Source organism: Lagopus leucura, unplaced genomic scaffold (genome assembly GCF_019238085.1).
Source record: "Lagopus leucura isolate 7727_CA_CO unplaced genomic scaffold, USGS_WTPT01 Super-Scaffold_100002, whole genome shotgun sequence".
Classification (NCBI taxonomy): domain Eukaryota; kingdom Metazoa; phylum Chordata; class Aves; order Galliformes; family Phasianidae; genus Lagopus; species Lagopus leucura.
Genome location: NW_024962263.1, coordinates 56,040,497 through 56,058,723, shown reverse-complemented (window position 1 = coordinate 56,058,723; position 18,227 = coordinate 56,040,497). Strand labels below are relative to the sequence as shown.

Genomic DNA, 18,227 nt, shown 5'->3' with positions numbered 1-18,227 from the left:
TTGACAGTTGGACTAGGTGATCTTAAAGGTCTTTCACAACCTTAATGATTCTGTTATTCTGTGAACATGTGTGACTACAATATCAGTACATTCCAGAGTCCTTATTGTATGTTTACATCCAGCATAATATTGCACATACTTACCACTTTTTTTCTCAGCTTGAGCCTGATTCCTTTTGGCCATTTCCGAAATCAGGAGCAGCCACAAAAGACCACTTGCCTCTAAACAGAATCAATAGCACGAACACATTCTTGATCAAACACCCATGTAAATGAACTAATGCCTAAAATTTCCTTACTTCTTCATGAAGAAATAGAGTAGTTTTTAACCTGCACATTTGAAAAGAAAAATAATTTCTGAAGGAGAAAGGACAGATGAAAACGTGCACTGTCCAAACCAAAGTAACAAATCTTCTCCCATGAATTTCAGTGGAAGTATTTCTGTTATTTTTCAAAAGGAGGACAATCAAGCTAAAAGTTTATTCATCTACATAAATGGAAAAGTATACCTGTGTCTGAAAACACCATTAGCACTGCTCAGGTTTTGCCATTCCAGTCCCACTGCCTCAGTTCTTACCACTCGTTAAGACAAGAACTGAAGTTATGTACGTTTCAAGTGTTATTAGAAATGCCTACTTATTATGGTTGCTGTGGGATGCCTTGGTTCCAGCCCTGAAATGCAGGTTCGGCTCACAGCTCTTTCTCTCTGCTAAAAGGCATCTATAACGTGTCCCTTCCAGCACCTCTGTACAGGTCTAGAGACAACAATTCCAGATAGAAGGGAGTTTCTACCCAGCAGAGTAAGAGAGATAAATGCAAAATATTTAAGTGTCTGAGAAAAGAAAAAAAAAAAAAGAAAAAAAAAATTGCTGAAAAAGGCATTTGAGGCTGAATCAAAAACCTAAATGAGATCCGTTTGACTGACTCTCAAGAAGTTTTGGTTCATACCTTTTGCATTCTGTGCTTTTGCTTAATAGAAAAAAAATCAAAGAGAAACTTTGAAATACAAAGATATAAAGAAATGTCAATTTCCTCCATCCACCCCCTCTAGTTTCCTATGATGAGCTTTTTCTTTTTTTTTTTTTTAAACAACAGAATCTTGACTTCCTGAGTGTAAATGTGGTAGTCTAGAAACAAATCTAGGGGGACTATTACAAACTCTGAGAGAAGCAACAAACTGTGGGCATCCATAATTAGACATGTACGCTTGACAAAATCGGAGTTGCAGACTGTCCTTAATGTTGATCAGTTGTACTCAGCCATACCTCAATCTCACGACAAACAAATCTTTAATCGTGTATAAATACTAATCTGTTGAAAAATGCTGGATAACAGTTACTCTTGTAACTCTTGTCTACCCAAGGCCTCTTCATGTGTGTAAACACCAGGCACCTGAGATGGGTCTTGCATACAATGCTCATCTGAACAACAGATTCACTTCTCTGTAAGTAGAATCATTAACAATAGCTACTTCTCATATTCACACACAAAGGAAAATAATGGTGAAAATATCTCTGGCCATGCCTTCAATGTCCTTACTATCATCACTCCATACTCCTTTAAAATAGACATAAAAATGTATTCTGGAAAGGCCAAAAGTTACAGGATTAGTCTGTCTTCTCCGTAACAACTACTTTCTGCTAATAACTGAGGGTCCTGCTGCATTTAGGATCTTCACACTTTCCAAAATGAGACAAGGATGGAGGAGGCAGAGTAGTTAGAGACAAACCCTCTAATGAAAGTAGGTGGCATAAAGCAACTACTAAAACATATGTATTTTAAACAAGGGAAACCATTATCATGTCAGACTCTATTGAGCATTTTACTAAAATCTAGGGAAAATATTTGAAAGACAGGGATCTCTTGGAAAGAGTGCAGCAGAGGGCCACAAAGATGGTGAAGGGCCTGGAGCATCTCTCCTATGAAGAAAGGCTGAGTGAACTGGATCTATTTAGCCTTGAGAAAAGAAGACTGAGAGGGGACCTGATCCAGGTTCATAAATACCTGAAGTGTGGAGGTCATAGTAGTGAGGCCAGTCTCTTTTCAGTGGTACATGGAGAAAGGACAAGGGGAAATGGACATAAGCTGCAGCATAGGAAGTTCCGCACAAATGTGCGCAAGAACTTCTTTACAGTGAGGTGACGGAGCACTGGAACAGGCTGCCCAGGGAGGTGGTGGAGTCTCCTTCTCTGGAGATGTTCAAGACCTGCCTGGATGCCTACCTGTGTGACCTGCTGTAGGGAACCTGCTTTGGCAGGGGGGTTGGACTCAATGATCTCTGGAGGTCCCTTCCAACCCCTACAATTCTGTGATTCTGTGAAAGCATAAAATTAGGAAGGACACTTACCATCAAGCACTCAGCTGTCATCTCTTGAAATTGATGTTCAGCAAGTATGACCATTGTTCCATTGACACTAATGGGCTTATAAAAGGTAGAGAGCCAGAGTAAACAAGTTTTGAAGAATTTAATAATAGAAAAAGCAGGTGATGAGTTCAGATGTATTATCACCATTTATCTTGCTGCTTAAAAACAGATAAGCGTGAGACAACCAAAGTTTCCCAAAGAAAATATCCGTCTTTGTTCTACAAAAAAGTACTAACACTTTGACCTCAAGTCCAATTTTTCTGAGAGTTTGAAAGTACCAGAGAAGAAAAACTTAGACAAACGGTGATCTTGTGTTTCAGCTGTGAGCCTGGGAGTCATGTGGTTTTTTTTCCTGGCTTTCACTCAGCTTCCCTATGGCCTCCAGCAGGTCTTTTACTCACTGCTATGGCAGTAAAAGGCAACAAATCACACATTACTACAGAACCTGCCCCTTTGTTTCAACCAAGTCTATAAGGACTAAATGAAGTTTCTTTGCTTGCAGGAACTATACAATAGATTTAAATAAATACATTTGGTATAGCCATTCACTTCCAATACACTTCAAGTTTCTTTTATTGTTTTTTTCTTTTCTGTATGCTAATCAGTAACTTCCTGCTCTCTGATTTGGATGGTTTACTCAGCCTGATTCTGGCAGACTGAAGTCACTGGATTCCAACCTTTGCTTAAGGTTGTTCACTGACAAGAACATCCTAGCACATCTCATTTGCTGATAGCAATTTTTAAGTCAGAATTAACATAAAACACTTCAATGTTAATAGCTAAAAACTCATGTAATAACAACTGTTTAGATAAGAGAGAGAACACATATTTAACAGCATTAATTTTACTGAGATGCATCTCTCTACCACAGCGGTTCTGATTGCTCTGACTGTAATCCAGTCAGTCCAGGCTTCACACAGAAGCTCTGTGGATGCATTAGCACAGCCCTGTGCCTGAGCTATGTTACTCTCTGCAGGGTTATTGACCATGACACCACACCAAGCTAACTCCATGGTTCCCAGATGCAAACTGCCTTGCCTCTGGCCATTTTAAAGCAGAATGAACATGCAACTGTCTCCATCAATTTGTGTAAGCAAGCACAATGTTGCCTCCAACTTCTTCTAAGTTCTTTAAATTCTGTGTATGTTCAAAAGAATAATTATTGATGGCAACCAAAGAAGGTCTCATTTTGCCACACAGAGCCAGAATTTCTAATGCAAAATTATAACTGCATGTTAATAAGCATTCAGATAGGTACACAGAGGTACACAGGACACAGAGAGGTATTTTATAAAGACTGTGTATGAGGCTTGAAGACATCATTAAATAATAAAATGACCTCAAAATCTGAGGTATTTGCTTGCTTATACAGATATCAGCATATATTAGCTTCTGAAATCTGAAAAGCCTTTGTTCCTGACTAATAAAATGCGAGTAAAAGAGACCTTGAAAGCATTTTAAAGTAATGGAAGATGTTATAAGAAAGTGGATAAGAAGATACTTCTAGTCTAGCAAAAAATGCCATCGTGTTAATAATAGATGACCAGCACAGCTCAGCATGATGTAGGGATCCATGAAATGTTACAAAGCTTAAATCTCATGCTAGTGAAATGCTGGCTGGTAACACTGACAGAGTCAGTATGTGTGAAAGAAATCTTCCCTTGAGGATGTCCAGTGGGCATATACTTAACCACAATGCTGTTTAGATTACAAGAGTCTACTAATTTTTGCAGGCTTCCTAATGGCTCAATGACTTCATCTAATGGCACTCTCTAATAGTGCCTGTCGTAAAGCCCAACCAATGGCACAGCTGCCTCGGTTACAACTGGGGTCCCCCACATTAGCAATGCTGGAGTGAAAAGCAGTCAGCATCCATAGTTCCTGCTACTCTCAGCAGGAGATAATGTTGCTCACTCTAGTGAAGAAGGTGCTCCTTACTTGGCAAAATCAGTCTGGGAGGTGCCTGATAGTTTATGTCCTTCAAAGACAAAGTAATTATCCCTTAAACACCAACGTTATATATTGCTTTGTTTTTAGAGGAAGGGAATTGATCTTGAATGGGCTGCTTTGAAAATCACCCTTCTACCTGCAGAGTTGTGATCCATCATCAGACGTGCTTTTATCATTCAGAGAAAACAGTATGTGCAAAAGTCAAGGTTTACCACACAGGTGATTAACGTTTCTTCTTCCCCTTGCAATTAATATGCTATAATATTTTAGCCAATTCCAGCTACAAAAATTCAATTAAGCAGATTAGTTGACAAAGGTAATAGACTGAGAAAACTGTGAATTCCTAGTTCTTGTGCAAACTGAACAGTGCTCAAATCTAGCAGCAAAAAATAAAATAAAACTTTTCCCTTCCTCACAATTGCCCTTTCTCCATATGCAGGTGTCAGTTACAGAATTTTTGGGGAGATCTGCTTATTTCCTTGATCTCCAGAATACTTTAAGATCCTGATTCTTGACTTTCTTAACAGCCCGTGTCCAGGAGTGAGACCATCAAGCAGACTCTCCAGCTAAACGTGCAGTTGGTACAGGTGTAGGTATCTGCATGTCTCATCCTTCAAGAGCAAATTCAAGGACTCAAATCTGTCAACCCTTAGAAATAATCTTTCCAAAAGAGAATCTGTAGATGTTTTTGCCCTTGTAGTGAATTTTAGCAGTTCTAAACTACTTTGCAAACTGCATGCGATTAAAAAGAAATGCATTCTCCAAAGTATGTGCGCACCAAAATATACCAAATTTTCCTATTAAAATGTTAATACATTTATAGCCACTTGTGGCCAATGCAGAAAGCAACTGTATGCAGAAATATGAGCAAACACCAAGTAGAAAAACAGTAGGAACTAGGACATGAGAGACTTTCTGTAAGGACTAAAGCAAATTGTTTGACATTTGCCTGTTTCCATTTCTAGCTCACTACCTATTTTGGTTTGTGTGTATTTTAGGCAAAGTGTATCTTAGACACATATCCTAATCCAGAGGCAATAGACACACATCCTAATCTTGAGGCAACCTCAGCTTCATTGTGCTTCTCATGATTTTTAAAGGTGCTAACCCATTACTGGACTTGGAACATTCTACTTCCACTTCTCAACCAGATGGATGAACAGGGTGAAACCTTACCAGAACCAGAGCACTGCGGCACATCTGGCATGTGCACAAACTGCATGTTGGCTTAGAAACCCAAATCTCACAGAAAACTGAGATTCACATGGAACAGAATCTCTGTTACTCAGCGAGACCTTGGATTAATCTGAACAGTCTTTTGCCAAACTGTTCATCACCTTTCAATGCAAATAAATATCTCATATTGGCTGACCTCTGAAAGCTGGAACTTTTTGCAGATACAAAGAAACAATGAAACTATTTCATATCACTCTTTCCCACACTCTAAGTAATACAAGCTTGTTAAATATGACTAAAAGAGGCTACAGGTAGCATTGTTCTCTATCCATCATCCAATAAACTTTAAAAAAGAAGAAGAAGCCAGGGCATATAAGAAAATTCAGCAGATGAGGGTATGCACAGGTTTTTGTGGCTGCCCCATCCTTGTCCCACAACAGAACAACCAACAAGGTGCACGTAGCTATGATAAGTAGGTTGGTACACAGTCAGTTGATTACAGGTGTACAGCCTAACAGGCAATAATTAAAAGCTGAACACATTTATCTTTAAGGCACGATTGGATGGGGACCTGGGCAATCTGATCTAGTACTTGATCTAGCAGTTGGCAATCCTGCCTGTGGCAGAGTGATTGGAACTTAGTAACCCTTCCAACCCAAGCCATTCTATGATTCCACAGTCTTGACTACATCTATTTAACTAATAGCAAAAAAAAAAAAAAAAAAAAAAAGCATTTAGAGAAATGAAGGACATTATCACATTAATCCCATTTAAATCAACTGTGGCATTGTCATTACTTTTCGTCAGCTTTGTCTTTCATCAAACCACTGTGGTTATATTATACATTAGAAATACCACCAAGCCATTCAAGGCATCTATAATACTTCAATACATTTAAACTCTTTTGTGATATTTGAATGAAGTTTGGATTTTGGCTATGTCAAATCATATGTCTAATCTGCTATCATAAATAGGGACTGGGAAGGACTTCTTGCATTCTAGTGCTCCCATCGCAAATTCTCTGCATTCAACATTGCAGTAAATTACACTGCTAGCTCAGTTACTACATAACACTCCTTAATCCATTGTTCACACTGCCGCCTTCTCTAAACTAACCACCCCTTTTTCTAATGCTGTGGCTCTTCACCTTGTGTCAATCACACAACTACCAGTGGTTTAGATTAAACGAAATCCTATTCATGTTGTATGGATGTGATTCACTCAGATAACAACCTCATGCTAGTTTTTTCTACAAGTCAGAGGGAATGGATCACAGTACCAGATCATTTCTGCACATATTTACTTTTTCTACTGGTGGAAGAGAAGTTAGAGAAATACACGTTTGGATCCTCCAAACAGGAGATTTATTCTTGTCTACGACGGTATGCTACGCAACATTATTATTATTTTATTTTTTTTTAAGTGAGCAATTCCATCTGTTGTTTGCAACTGCTAACACCTTAGACGCTTCCAATTCTCTAGAATGACTCCGTATTTTTAGCTAAGGGTACGGTTATGGGATATAACTACAGTAGTGAAGGATATTTTCAGGATGAGGAGAACCTCAATCCAAATCTTTACTGGATCAATGTAACCCATTGGTCTGAGGCTGAGATGAACAGCATCTGAATTCTACTTTAATAAAGCTGGCAAAAATTAAAGCTTGGAACTTGCTCTGAAGTTGCTGGGAGGAGAGCTAAGAACCAGTCGTCTTGCTCGATAAAAAGAGCAGGCTCTAAGGCAGAATGGAAGTAGTATTATCATTTTACAGCTTAGCACTGGAACATTTTATGTTGATGAGAACAGAAACAGTTTATCAGAAGAAAGCTGAGCACAAATCATCAACTTTCACCAACGTAAGAATCAACTGAAAACACACAGAATTGCTTCCAAACACGGAGATTTTTAAGTGCATTCTGAAAATGCACATTAATGGATACACAGAAACAGGTACTTTAAAAATGTACGGCTGACTGATTATAGACTGATTAAATCATCTTCAGCACCTGTAGGGATCGTGAGTAGACCGTCCTTCAGTTCTCTGAGCAGAATCTCTTTATCTGCATTAGAGGACAGAGAGGCTTTTGAGGTTTTTATGATGTAAATTATTCAGACAATCTGTAGGAGCAGCAAGGTTTCTGTTCCAGTTAGAATCTAAACACAACCACCTCGATGCATGTTAGATAAAAGTTATTTTCTTAAGATCTTGGTTTTGGTGAAACCATGGAAAAGAATTCCTCCCACACGCACAGTTAACTTTAATCTGTGCACAGATGAGTGCTCTAACGTCTCACCTTCTTTATGATGAACTTTCCTACAATTCTTACCCTGTAACCACCATGTCCCTCACCATAAAATCATATTAGGATCTTTCTGTTCATGGTTCATCTCCCAGTAATTCTTCCTCCTTTCCTTTATCTGTAGCTTCTTTGGTGTGTGTCAGAACTCTTCTTAGGGAAGTTTTATTTGGCTCATTCTCAAACGTATGTTCTTTATATATGTTTATACTCACTCTCAGCTAAAAATTTGGTACTAATAAAATAAAAAATCCTGCAGGTGTTCAAAAAGAGTCACACTCAACACCAATAGTCGTTTTCACTTTCTAATCAAAATTTTCCATTTTACTATTCTTGGTGTTAACTTCAAGACGGGATAATTTTCTGGATGAGACCATTTATTTTATTAAGCAGAAAACTTTTCTTTTTACTCTCATTTTACTGCATTGCTGGCACTTGATAGTTGGAAGGGGTTTGCTGCTGCTTTTGCTTGAACTTATCATTATGAAGAGCCAATATGTACAAGAATGACTTTCAGAGATTTTAATGAGAGCTGGAGGGCATTCAGCAACTTGTAAGAACAAGTCCCAGATCACCACAGCATTAAAAAAATCCATCTGAGCTGGGATTACATGCAAGTTATGACAGTATTTGAAGAAATACAAGATGGTAAGAAAGCACAGTAAAAAATAAAAAGACTAAAACCTTTTACTACATTTTTATTACCAGGATCTTAAGCACTCTGTATGTTCCTAAGATTAGAGGACAGTGATTAAATCCAGCTTACAGACCTGCTAAAGGCACAGACAAAGCACAGACAAAGGTGAGATCACCGAGGTTTCACTGGTCACACATTTAGAAAAATAATGATAATAAAATAAATCTGTTGGCACTGCTCTGTCAGGGAACAGCAAGTCTCGCCGAGTGTAACAGCGTACCATCAAAAACCTACTGGCACACCCTTTAGGAAGATTCACGTTAACTGTTCTTACTTAGAACTGACTACAACAAATACAGAGAAGGCTGAGGTACTCACTGAGTTCTTTGCCTCAGCCTTCACTGTCAGCCAGAATTCTCACATCTCAATGAACTAGGGGAGCAAACTCCCCCCACTGGAAGGTGAGAGCAAGTCCAAGATCTCTCCTCATGAGACCGGATCCGTATAGGTCTATGAGACCAAAAGCATGCATCTCAGGGTTCTAAGGAGGCTGGCTGATGTGGCTGTTGGGCCACTCAACATCATATTTGAAAAGTCCTGGCTGTAAGTGAAGTCCCTGCTGACTGGAAAAGAGGAAACATCATTCCCGTTAACAGGAAACGCAGGAAGGAAGATCCAGGGAACTTCAGGCCAGCGAGCCTCACCTCTGTGCTTGGGAAGATCATGGAACAGATCCTCCTAGAAGACACGTTAGGGCACACGAGGGATGAGCAGGCGATGAGACAGTCAGCATGGCTTCACCAAGAGAATGTCATGCTTGATCAATCTGGTGGCCTTCTGTGAAGGAGTGACAGCATCAGTACACAAAGGGAAAACAAACTGATGTAATCTACCCAAACTTCTGCAAGGTCTCTGACGTGGTCCCCCATCATACTCATCTCTAAATTGAAGAGTGGAGTATTCAGTGGATAAGGAATTGGTTGGAAGGTCACAGCCAGAGAGCTGTGGTCAATGGTTCTTTGTCCAGGTGGAGGCTGGTGAGGAGTGGTGTCTGTCTTGGGACAGGTAAGCTACAACATCTTTATCAGTGACATAGATGATGGGATTGAGTGCATCCTTAGCAAGTTTCCTAACGACACCAAACTGAGTGGTGCAGTTGACACAGCAGAAGGAAGGGATGCCATACAATGGGACCTTGATAAACTTGAAAGGTGGGCCCATGTGAACCTGATGAGGCTCAACAAAGCAGTGCAAAGTTTTGCACTTGGGTCAGATATATCTATACAGACTGGGAGAAGAACTCCTTGAGAGCAGCACTGCTGAAAAGGACGTAAAGGCTCTTGTTGAGGAAAAAAACATGAGTCAGCAGTACACACACCCCAGAAGGCCAACAGTATCGTGGGCTGCATCAGAAGAGGGGTTACCAGCAGAGAAAGGGAAAGGATTGTCCCTCTCTATTCTGCCCTTGTCAAGCCCAATCTGGAGTACTGCATCCAGGCCTGAGCTCCCAACATAGAAAGATGGAGAGCTTTAAGAGAGGGCCCAAAGAAAGGCCATGAAGATGATCAGATGGTTGGCACACCTCTCCTGTGAAGACAGGCTGAAGGAGCTGGGCTTGTTCATTCTGGAGAAGACTGAAGTGAGATCTCACTGTGGCCTTCCAATATTTAAATGGAGATTACAAACAGGAGGGAAATAAACTTTTACATGGGTAGATAGAGATAAGGGAAAATGGTTTTAAACTAAAGTAGGGAAGGTTTAGATTGGATGTCAGTGAGAAGTTTTTCACTGAGAGGGTGGTAAGGTGCTGGCACAGACTGCCCAGAGAGGTTGTGGATGTCCCTGGAGGCGTTCAAGGCCAAGTTGGATGGGGCCCTGAGCAGCCTGGTCTAGTACCAGATCTGGAGGTTGGCAACCCTGCATATGGCAGAATAGTTAGAACTTGATGATCCTCAAGGTCCCTTCCAATCCAAGCCACTCTATCATTATATGATAGATGAGGAGAAAACTGTTTCATTTTAGATTAATACAAGTGCCTTCAAGTGTCAAAGTGAGAAATATTCCACTTGCTATTGCTGAATTTTATTTTTAAGGCAAAACATACTAAATAAAAAGAAATATTCTCTTCCTGATCCATGAAACAGATGAAATTCACATAAAAATCAATGCAAGTTTTTTAAACGTTATTTTTCATTTTGATTTAGTGTGACACCAAGTTTATAAATGCCTCCTTGTGCTTGCATCCCAAACTAGGATACCACTTCCAGTACTAGCAAAGGCATTGCAAACTTCATTACTCTGTCTTGCTTGCACCACTCAAATTATGACCTAAAGAAAATACAGGAAAAAAAAAAAAAAAAAAAAAAAAAAAAATCACTTTGGCCTTCAAAATCCATGGCCACCTCCTTGATCCTCCTAATAAATCCTCAATAAGTGAAAATTAGGATTCATGTGAGAATGATATTTCTATATTGACACAATATCAAGACTGCCAACATCTCATATAAGCCATAATGACTTCTGCCCTTATTTGACTTGCAGAGAATTTCAAAACATGACCTAGAGGTGAAAAACTCTGTATCATATTATCAGTCTCTTGAATCACACAGTCAGTCATTACTGCTTCTTTGTATTACTCATCTATAACCAAAAATATGTAGTTCATTTCCCCTTACAGATGAAAATAACAGGCTCTCTGACCCAAAATGTCAGCAGTCTTGCTTAGTGATTAATTACAGGACTGAATGGATAAAATATATTTTGCTTCTAAGCTCAAAAGATCTGACATACTATATCGTATCACAGAAATATTCTTTCTGAAATTATAAATAACAAGGTCATCATAGGTACTTGTCATTTAATTTAACACTGAATTGGGGTATTCAGAGATTCAACTGAATACTAGAATGGCTATTGCCTTTTCAAGCCTATTTCCACAGTATTATGCCCACGACGAATTAAGAAGAAGCCAATTATCTCAAAACAGCCTGTATTACTGTGTATTTTAAATATCCTCCAAGTAGAGGCTTGAATGCCTCTATTTGTTATGCTTTGGCAAAACTTCATAGTCATGAGATAATCTAAAGTTACATGGTAAAACCCTTACTTATGGCAGGGCCCAACACATCAGATACACTTCAGAGTTAGAACAATTTTTTCAGAGCTATATTCAAAACTAGTCAATGGTGGAGAATCATCAGCATTCCTGAAAAACGTGCTCCAGAGACTGTTCTCACTGTGACTTCTTTTCCCCTTATATTTGATCAGAATTTCCTCCTGGATATGATATCTCTCCTTCCACTGCTCAAATCTAATAAGAGACTATCTTACCAGTATCTGTACTGAATGTATGAATGGATACCGGTCCTACTCAAGTGAAGTATAGAACCTCCACTCACTTTTCTTGTGCAATACCACGGCCGGTCACCTGTGTGACTGGTTGAATTCTTTGCTCACCTAATCAATTAAATTCTTTTATCTGTACGCGAGAATAAATTGGATATCACAGAGAAACTAAAATACAAAACCTTTTCCTGAAAAATAAAAGAATTGTGGTTTGATTACTTACTACCAACTTAACAGATTGGTCCCCAGACTGAAAGGATTTACTTTCTATGTCCAAGATGCATGTAAAGAACATACATTCTGAAAAACATGACTTAAAATTATCTAGTCATACAAGTTTCTATTTCAGATTAAGACCTCAACAAACACAGCAAGATTTTAACACCACCCAACCAATTTTGTTGCAGTCCATCTCATTTGATCTATAAGCATAAAACTATTCTGCATTGAAGTCCTGCAAGAACTACTCAAACCCTGTTTGAATCCAACTGTGATACTCTTCTGAATTTCAGTGATTTTCAAAAACACAATCAGTCTTAAAAATCTTGTAGCGGCAGAATGTAGCAGATGAACTCCATCTTCCAATATCCATAAAATAAATATTTCCAAAACCTACTGATCTTATAGACAAGAAGAAGATCTAATGTAATGAACAACTTTCACTGGATTAACTTCCATTATGATCAATAAAACCTTAAATCTTTCACTTCAACACTGTGGAAGATATCCTTTATATTTCTATATGACAGTAGACTGTCAATCACGGAGCAGCAAGTAACTGCAGGAAAGTAGCCTGCTGTGGTGAATAAAGCCAAAACCAAAGGAACTGTGGCATGGCTTCTGTAGCAGACTCACCAGTTCACAACTTTCAGACAGCTCTGCAAGACCAGAGTTCCTGAAGTCCTGAATTCCCAACTTTGGATGACTGAACTGAAAGAAGTATGGCACACAGCTTTACAAGAAGGGAATTTCACTGCTGAGGTTGAATTGCTGGTGAGTGGAGCAGTTACACGTGCAATGCTGATGCACTAAAAATGCATAATAACAATTATTATTATACAACAATTGTATAAAACCAGAAAACAAAGTGAAAAACATTTACTGCTAGTTGTTACTCTTCTATTCCTGTTGATGGAGATCTTGAAAAAAAAGATACAACCTAATACATTGGATTTCAGCTTACTAAGATGTAACTCAAGCAGTAGCCTGGACACAGCCTATTACTTCTAATGTTAACAGTAAGGGCATTCACACACCTGCAAAACAAGCGTATCAGGCTCTTAGGCACAGCCACCAGCAACTGTTACATGATTTGGAAATGTTGTTTGAGTTACTTGAGCAAAACACTGTTCCCCCCATCAGTTTTCTCAGCAGGAAACCATCCCACAAACAGCATACTGTTCAAGGCTAAAATCCCAATTTACCTCATCCCTGTTTGTGCTGTGCTTGCTCCCTCACATTGCGTCTTTACCAGTGGACAGATGCTTCATCTCCAGATCAATGGGCCAGTGATTCTTTTACCAACATAAAAAGATGCTACAATTTATCGGTTCAGAGATTTTACCTTCTCAATTTATCAAATCTCTTGAATCTGGGAGCTGTTAACTAACTGCTGTCGGCTCTAATATACAAGCACAGACAGCCTAACTGTAAGATAGTGAAGAGGCATATTAATAGAAGTTAGTTTGTAGCTTTATAAATCATTTTCAAACGAGATGAAAATCTGTGCACTTCCTCACATAAATAAAATTCCACTATTTATAGTAAAAAAATAGTGAAATGTTACATTTAGTCTAATTTAGAGTAATTTACAGTCTCAGCTCCAAGGGTAAGGATTTGCCTGCATTGCTATAATTAATGTTAATTGCAATCACCATCATGAATATTCAGAAAAGAATCAGTTTGTTAAAACAACCAACTGCAGTCCACAGTGACTTGGTCAAAACACTGCTATAGAGAAGCTGTGTTTCCATGAGAATCATTTCCCCATGGGGTCTGTTGACACAAACTATTTGGAAAGTAACAGGTTAAATAGGGGATAGACTGCTCTGTGCCAACAGCTAGGCAGAACATAGACTGCTAAATCAGCATCTATACAATGAACTCAGTGCAGCAAAGAAAAAGGCATGAAATGAGATTTGCAAAGCAGTAAAGGGGACGGAGCACCTTCTGTTTGTCTTCCATTCACTATTCTGAAAATCTCATTCACGATCTCTGTTACTTATAGTTCTTTGTGCATGCTTATCATTATGCTTTTAGGTAGCAAAAAAACTTCTACTTACTGTAAATGTTAAAACAAAATTATCCTGCAATAGTAGTTACTCAGAAACACATTTTCAAAGCAGCATGAAGGCTTCCACTTTGTGACACATATTAACATCAATTGGATTCACACAGCTAAATGTCTCTGCAATTCTTTGCCAATTTACCCCTTCCAGAATTTTTTTTTTTATTTGCTTTATTTTTTAAGCATTTTCATACTGCAGTTTTCTCCAGCATAGTGGCTACTCAAGCACAGACACCGACCCTGGCAGCTGCTTTGATTTTTCTACTACAGAGGAGGCCAACGTCTGTGACTTCTGATGGCACTAGTGAGAATTATGGCTGCAATCCAAAGGACTCATATATCCACATGATATATTTTCCAGACGTATGCATAGCTCCTAATCATCTTTTTATGCATAAATCTGTCATTAAGATACGCACACACTTCTGAGTTATTAGCCTGACAACTTTGGAAATGGCATATCACAATGCTTCACTTTAAACAGTGACAGAGATCACAGGGTTTAAAAGCAGGGGGCACAACACTGTTCTTAGGCAAAATTCCCCCAGCTTCCAGAAGCAGAATAAACCTGCAGAGGTGTACAGAGACTGCTCAGGACAGCATGTTGTTAGCAGCTCTTGCAGCACTGGTGCCACCCAGCCAACCTCCTCTGTGATTATCTCCAAAATCCCACGTCACACACAGTGATGGGGATGCACACAGATGGGTGTGAAGAATGAGAATACTGTCAAATGGTATGAGACTACATGCAGAATGATCGTGGGATTACTGGGTTCAATATTGAGATGTATGTATTATGAAATGGAAAAGCTGTCAATCAGCAATACATGTTTTCATGAATCAAGAAGCAATGGAAAACTATTTTCATTTCATGTCAAAATCGCTGGCAGACAAACGGCATTGAAAAGTACAAGCAAAATCTTCTTGAAGTTTATATATGTAACTGTTAAGGGTCACAGTATCTTAGAGTGTCACACAGTAACTGTTGTAACTCCTCATCCCAGCAGCACACAAACATACACACCAGACAGAAGTCAGAGCGGAAGCTAGTTTCAATGAATGAAGAAGCTACAAAGACCACAACACACTGCATATTGCTTTCAAACAACAACTAAACCTTGAGTATGTATGTATGTATTTCCAGGAATTCAGCTTTTTACTTCATGCCATTTTATATCAAAAAGAACCTACACAGTGTGCTACAGTATGCCTACATGGTATGGCTGACTGTCCATACGCTATAGAAGGTGTTGCCAGCCATATTTTGTAAGGTCCATCTTTCTCAGATGATATCTGAAGATTAATCCTAAGGTTCAGGCAGAACTGCTCACAGACCCTTATCTGACATTAGAAAAATATGACTAAGGTAAACAATTTTAACATACACATGCCCATCTCTCTTCCTGAAGGGTGGATAACGATAGGACAAAGGGGAATGGGTTTAAACTGAGACAGGGGAGGTTTAGGTTAGATATTAGGAGGAAGTTTTTCACTCATAGGGTGGTGACACATTGGAACAGGTTGCCCAAGGAGGCTGTGGATGCCCCATCCCTGGAGGCATTCAAGGCCAGGCTGGATGTGGCTCTGGGCAGCCTGGTCTGGTGGTTGGTGACCCTGCACATAGCAGGGGGTTGAAACTTGATGATCATTGTGGTCCTTTTCAACCAAGGCCATTCTATAGTTCCATGATTCTAAAGTTTTTCCTCAAGTTGTGTAGGTCACCTGTACTCCCAAAACCTTAGGAATGAGCAGTAAAAGTGCTCTAGCTTTTGTAACATTGCTGCCCACAGCCAGCATCATGCCTTTCCCCTTCCCATAACTGGATGCGAGGTAACACAGGTGTCACTTAATGACAGCAATGTCTGGGGATGTGGTTGTGCTTGCAGACTTTATACTCGTGATCTCTGAGATGTTAGAAAAGCTCTAAAACCACCCGTGGTGACAACTTCAACAAGCATCCATTGAACACTGCTACCACTGAGAGCACAGGAAGCACCTGAGCCCTAAGTTCACATCTACCAGATTACACCTTGCATCTGAAGCACAGCTCTTATCCTTAAATGAAAATGAAATAAAGTGAAAGCATTTTGCCACACAGACATTTATCAGTGCCTGAAAGATACAGATATGACAGCAGAACGTTATAAAGCAGATAAGTACAGTAGAAAAATCTGCACATTAAAGTCATTTTTGGAAGTTGTTACATGATCTGATAGGTGTCTTATAAAACACAAATCCTTTCCTGAAAGATTTTATATGCATTTCTCTGCAGATTATGGTGGCTATTCACACTTTACTTCAATTTTTATAGCCTCCAAGTAATTCTCCAGAATAGTAAATACAGTTATTATAACCTTCATAACCGGTGGAGGGATATATCTGAAGAAAAAGGGTTTCTCTCCCCTCCCACACTCGTTGAAGTAAATCAGGAGTGATTCGCCTGCAGTCAATAAGAGCATCTGTAAAACTGATGCAGAACAAGAAAAAACAAAGACCGAATGGTAGAAGCACAGCTCTCCTCACAGCACAAGCACAATGGCACGCCTGCCCTGCCTCTGGGTACCACCCAAGTGCCTACACCGCTCAGCTCCATCCCGTCCCTCGCATTGAGCACAATGGAGGTACAGCAGCCGGCACAGGCACAAAGCCCTGACACGAAGAAGGGTGGTCAGGCAAAATACTCGTCTGTGCTGGATTTAAGCAGAGGGCACCGCAAAGTGCTGCCAGAGATAGCTGGGGAAATCCACAAACGATTTAGAGGGGAGGAAAGCGGCCAACGCGCCCCACCGCTCTCCTCGCAGCCACACGCGCGGCACAGCGCTCCTCTTAGGAGTGATCATGTGGTAAAATGATGACTCCGAGTCACAGGAAAAATGTCTTTAAATCCTGTCGGGACTAAGGACGAACCGCCAAAGGCAGAGCATTATGTTATCGCCCGGCTAACGAGCCGGGGGAAGGGTTATCGCTAATCGGGGCCGCTTCGCTCCTGTAACAACTCTGTTCTCAGAAACAAATACGCCAACTTCAGTAAACAAAGAGAGACGCGTCCTCCTCATCTCAATCACCCGCTCAGGAAAGGAACCCCGGCAAAGTGCAGGAGAGGTCGTTACGGGGGCTCTCAGGGAGGTGAAAAAAAGAGAACAAGAGAGGATGGCCACGGTCTTCCCCCCACCCCGTGCCCTCTGCCCGTACCGCAGCCGCTCCGGCCCCGCACCGCAGAACTTGGTCCTCCCCCAAGCCGTGCCCGCACTCACCAGCTGCAGCGAGCAGAGGAAGATGAGCGTGCAGCGCCCCGTGCAGCAGCCCATGGTGGCGGAGCGCCGCGGCTGCTCCTCGGCTTCCCTCCGCGCTGCCGGGCGAAGCGGGGGCTCACCGCATCCGGACGGAGCGGCCGCGTCCCCCTCCCCTCCTCCTACTCGCCGTCCTCCCGCCTCTGCTTCTCCACCTCCTTTGTCGGAGGGGCAGCGGCCCCGCGGAGCGCAGCCGGCGGCGGGGACTCAGCCCGGCTCTGGGGAAGGGGCAGGGGCCGGGGGTGGGCGTGTGCGGAGCGGGGCGGGCCGGGCGGGGCGTGCTGCGGGGACGGGGAGCGGCGGAGGGCGGGAGAGGGATACGAGGGGAGTGGGCTGCGAAGAGACTGGGCTGCTCCCCTCCGGGCGTCCCGCGGACACGCGGCTCCGAGCGGGAACGGAGCCCGCGAGGGGTGGCTTGTTGCGGGCGCGCGAGGAAAGTTCACGGGACTTGGGCGGCCGAAGCGGGCGGGGCGGAGCCTGTCCTACAGCCACCCGCCCGTGTGGCAGCTGAGGGAGCTCAGGGCTACTGAGGGAGGGAGCTCGAGGCGGGGGAGGCACTCCGACCGGTTCCTCGTCCCGGTGCAGGTGCTGAGGCGCGGAACCGCGCTGTGGAGAGAGGCTCGGGGCTGCTGGGGGCATGGTGCTGCTTTCTGAGGCGCGTGTGTGAACGGGGCGGGAAAGGCAGCGGGCTCTGCTCGGAACCCTTCCTGGGCCGGGTCAGTTCGGCAGCTACCCGCCTTCAGAAGGCGCTGAGGGAGACGTAGAGAAGACGGTGTCCCAATCGCTGAGACATTTTGGCTAAAGGAAAATAGGTAAAAATACGCGCGTTCTCCTTTAAAGATGTTTTTTTTTTACAGATGGATAAAGTGTCAGAACCTCTT

At 41.5% G+C, this 18,227-nt stretch overlaps 1 protein-coding gene across 1 annotated transcript in view; it reads right to left on the bottom strand.

The window, feature by feature from the left end:
• NKAIN3 (sodium/potassium transporting ATPase interacting 3) overlaps window positions 1-17,364 on the bottom strand; it is a 333,313-nt gene extending 315,949 nt beyond the window's left edge. Inside the window, exon 1 of the mRNA XM_042869844.1 lies at window positions 17,311-17,364. Within this exon, the coding sequence (XP_042725778.1) occupies window positions 17,311-17,364 (54 nt within the window). The remainder of the gene's footprint in view (window positions 1-17,310) is intronic.
• Window positions 17,365-18,227: the final 863 nt, after the last annotated feature.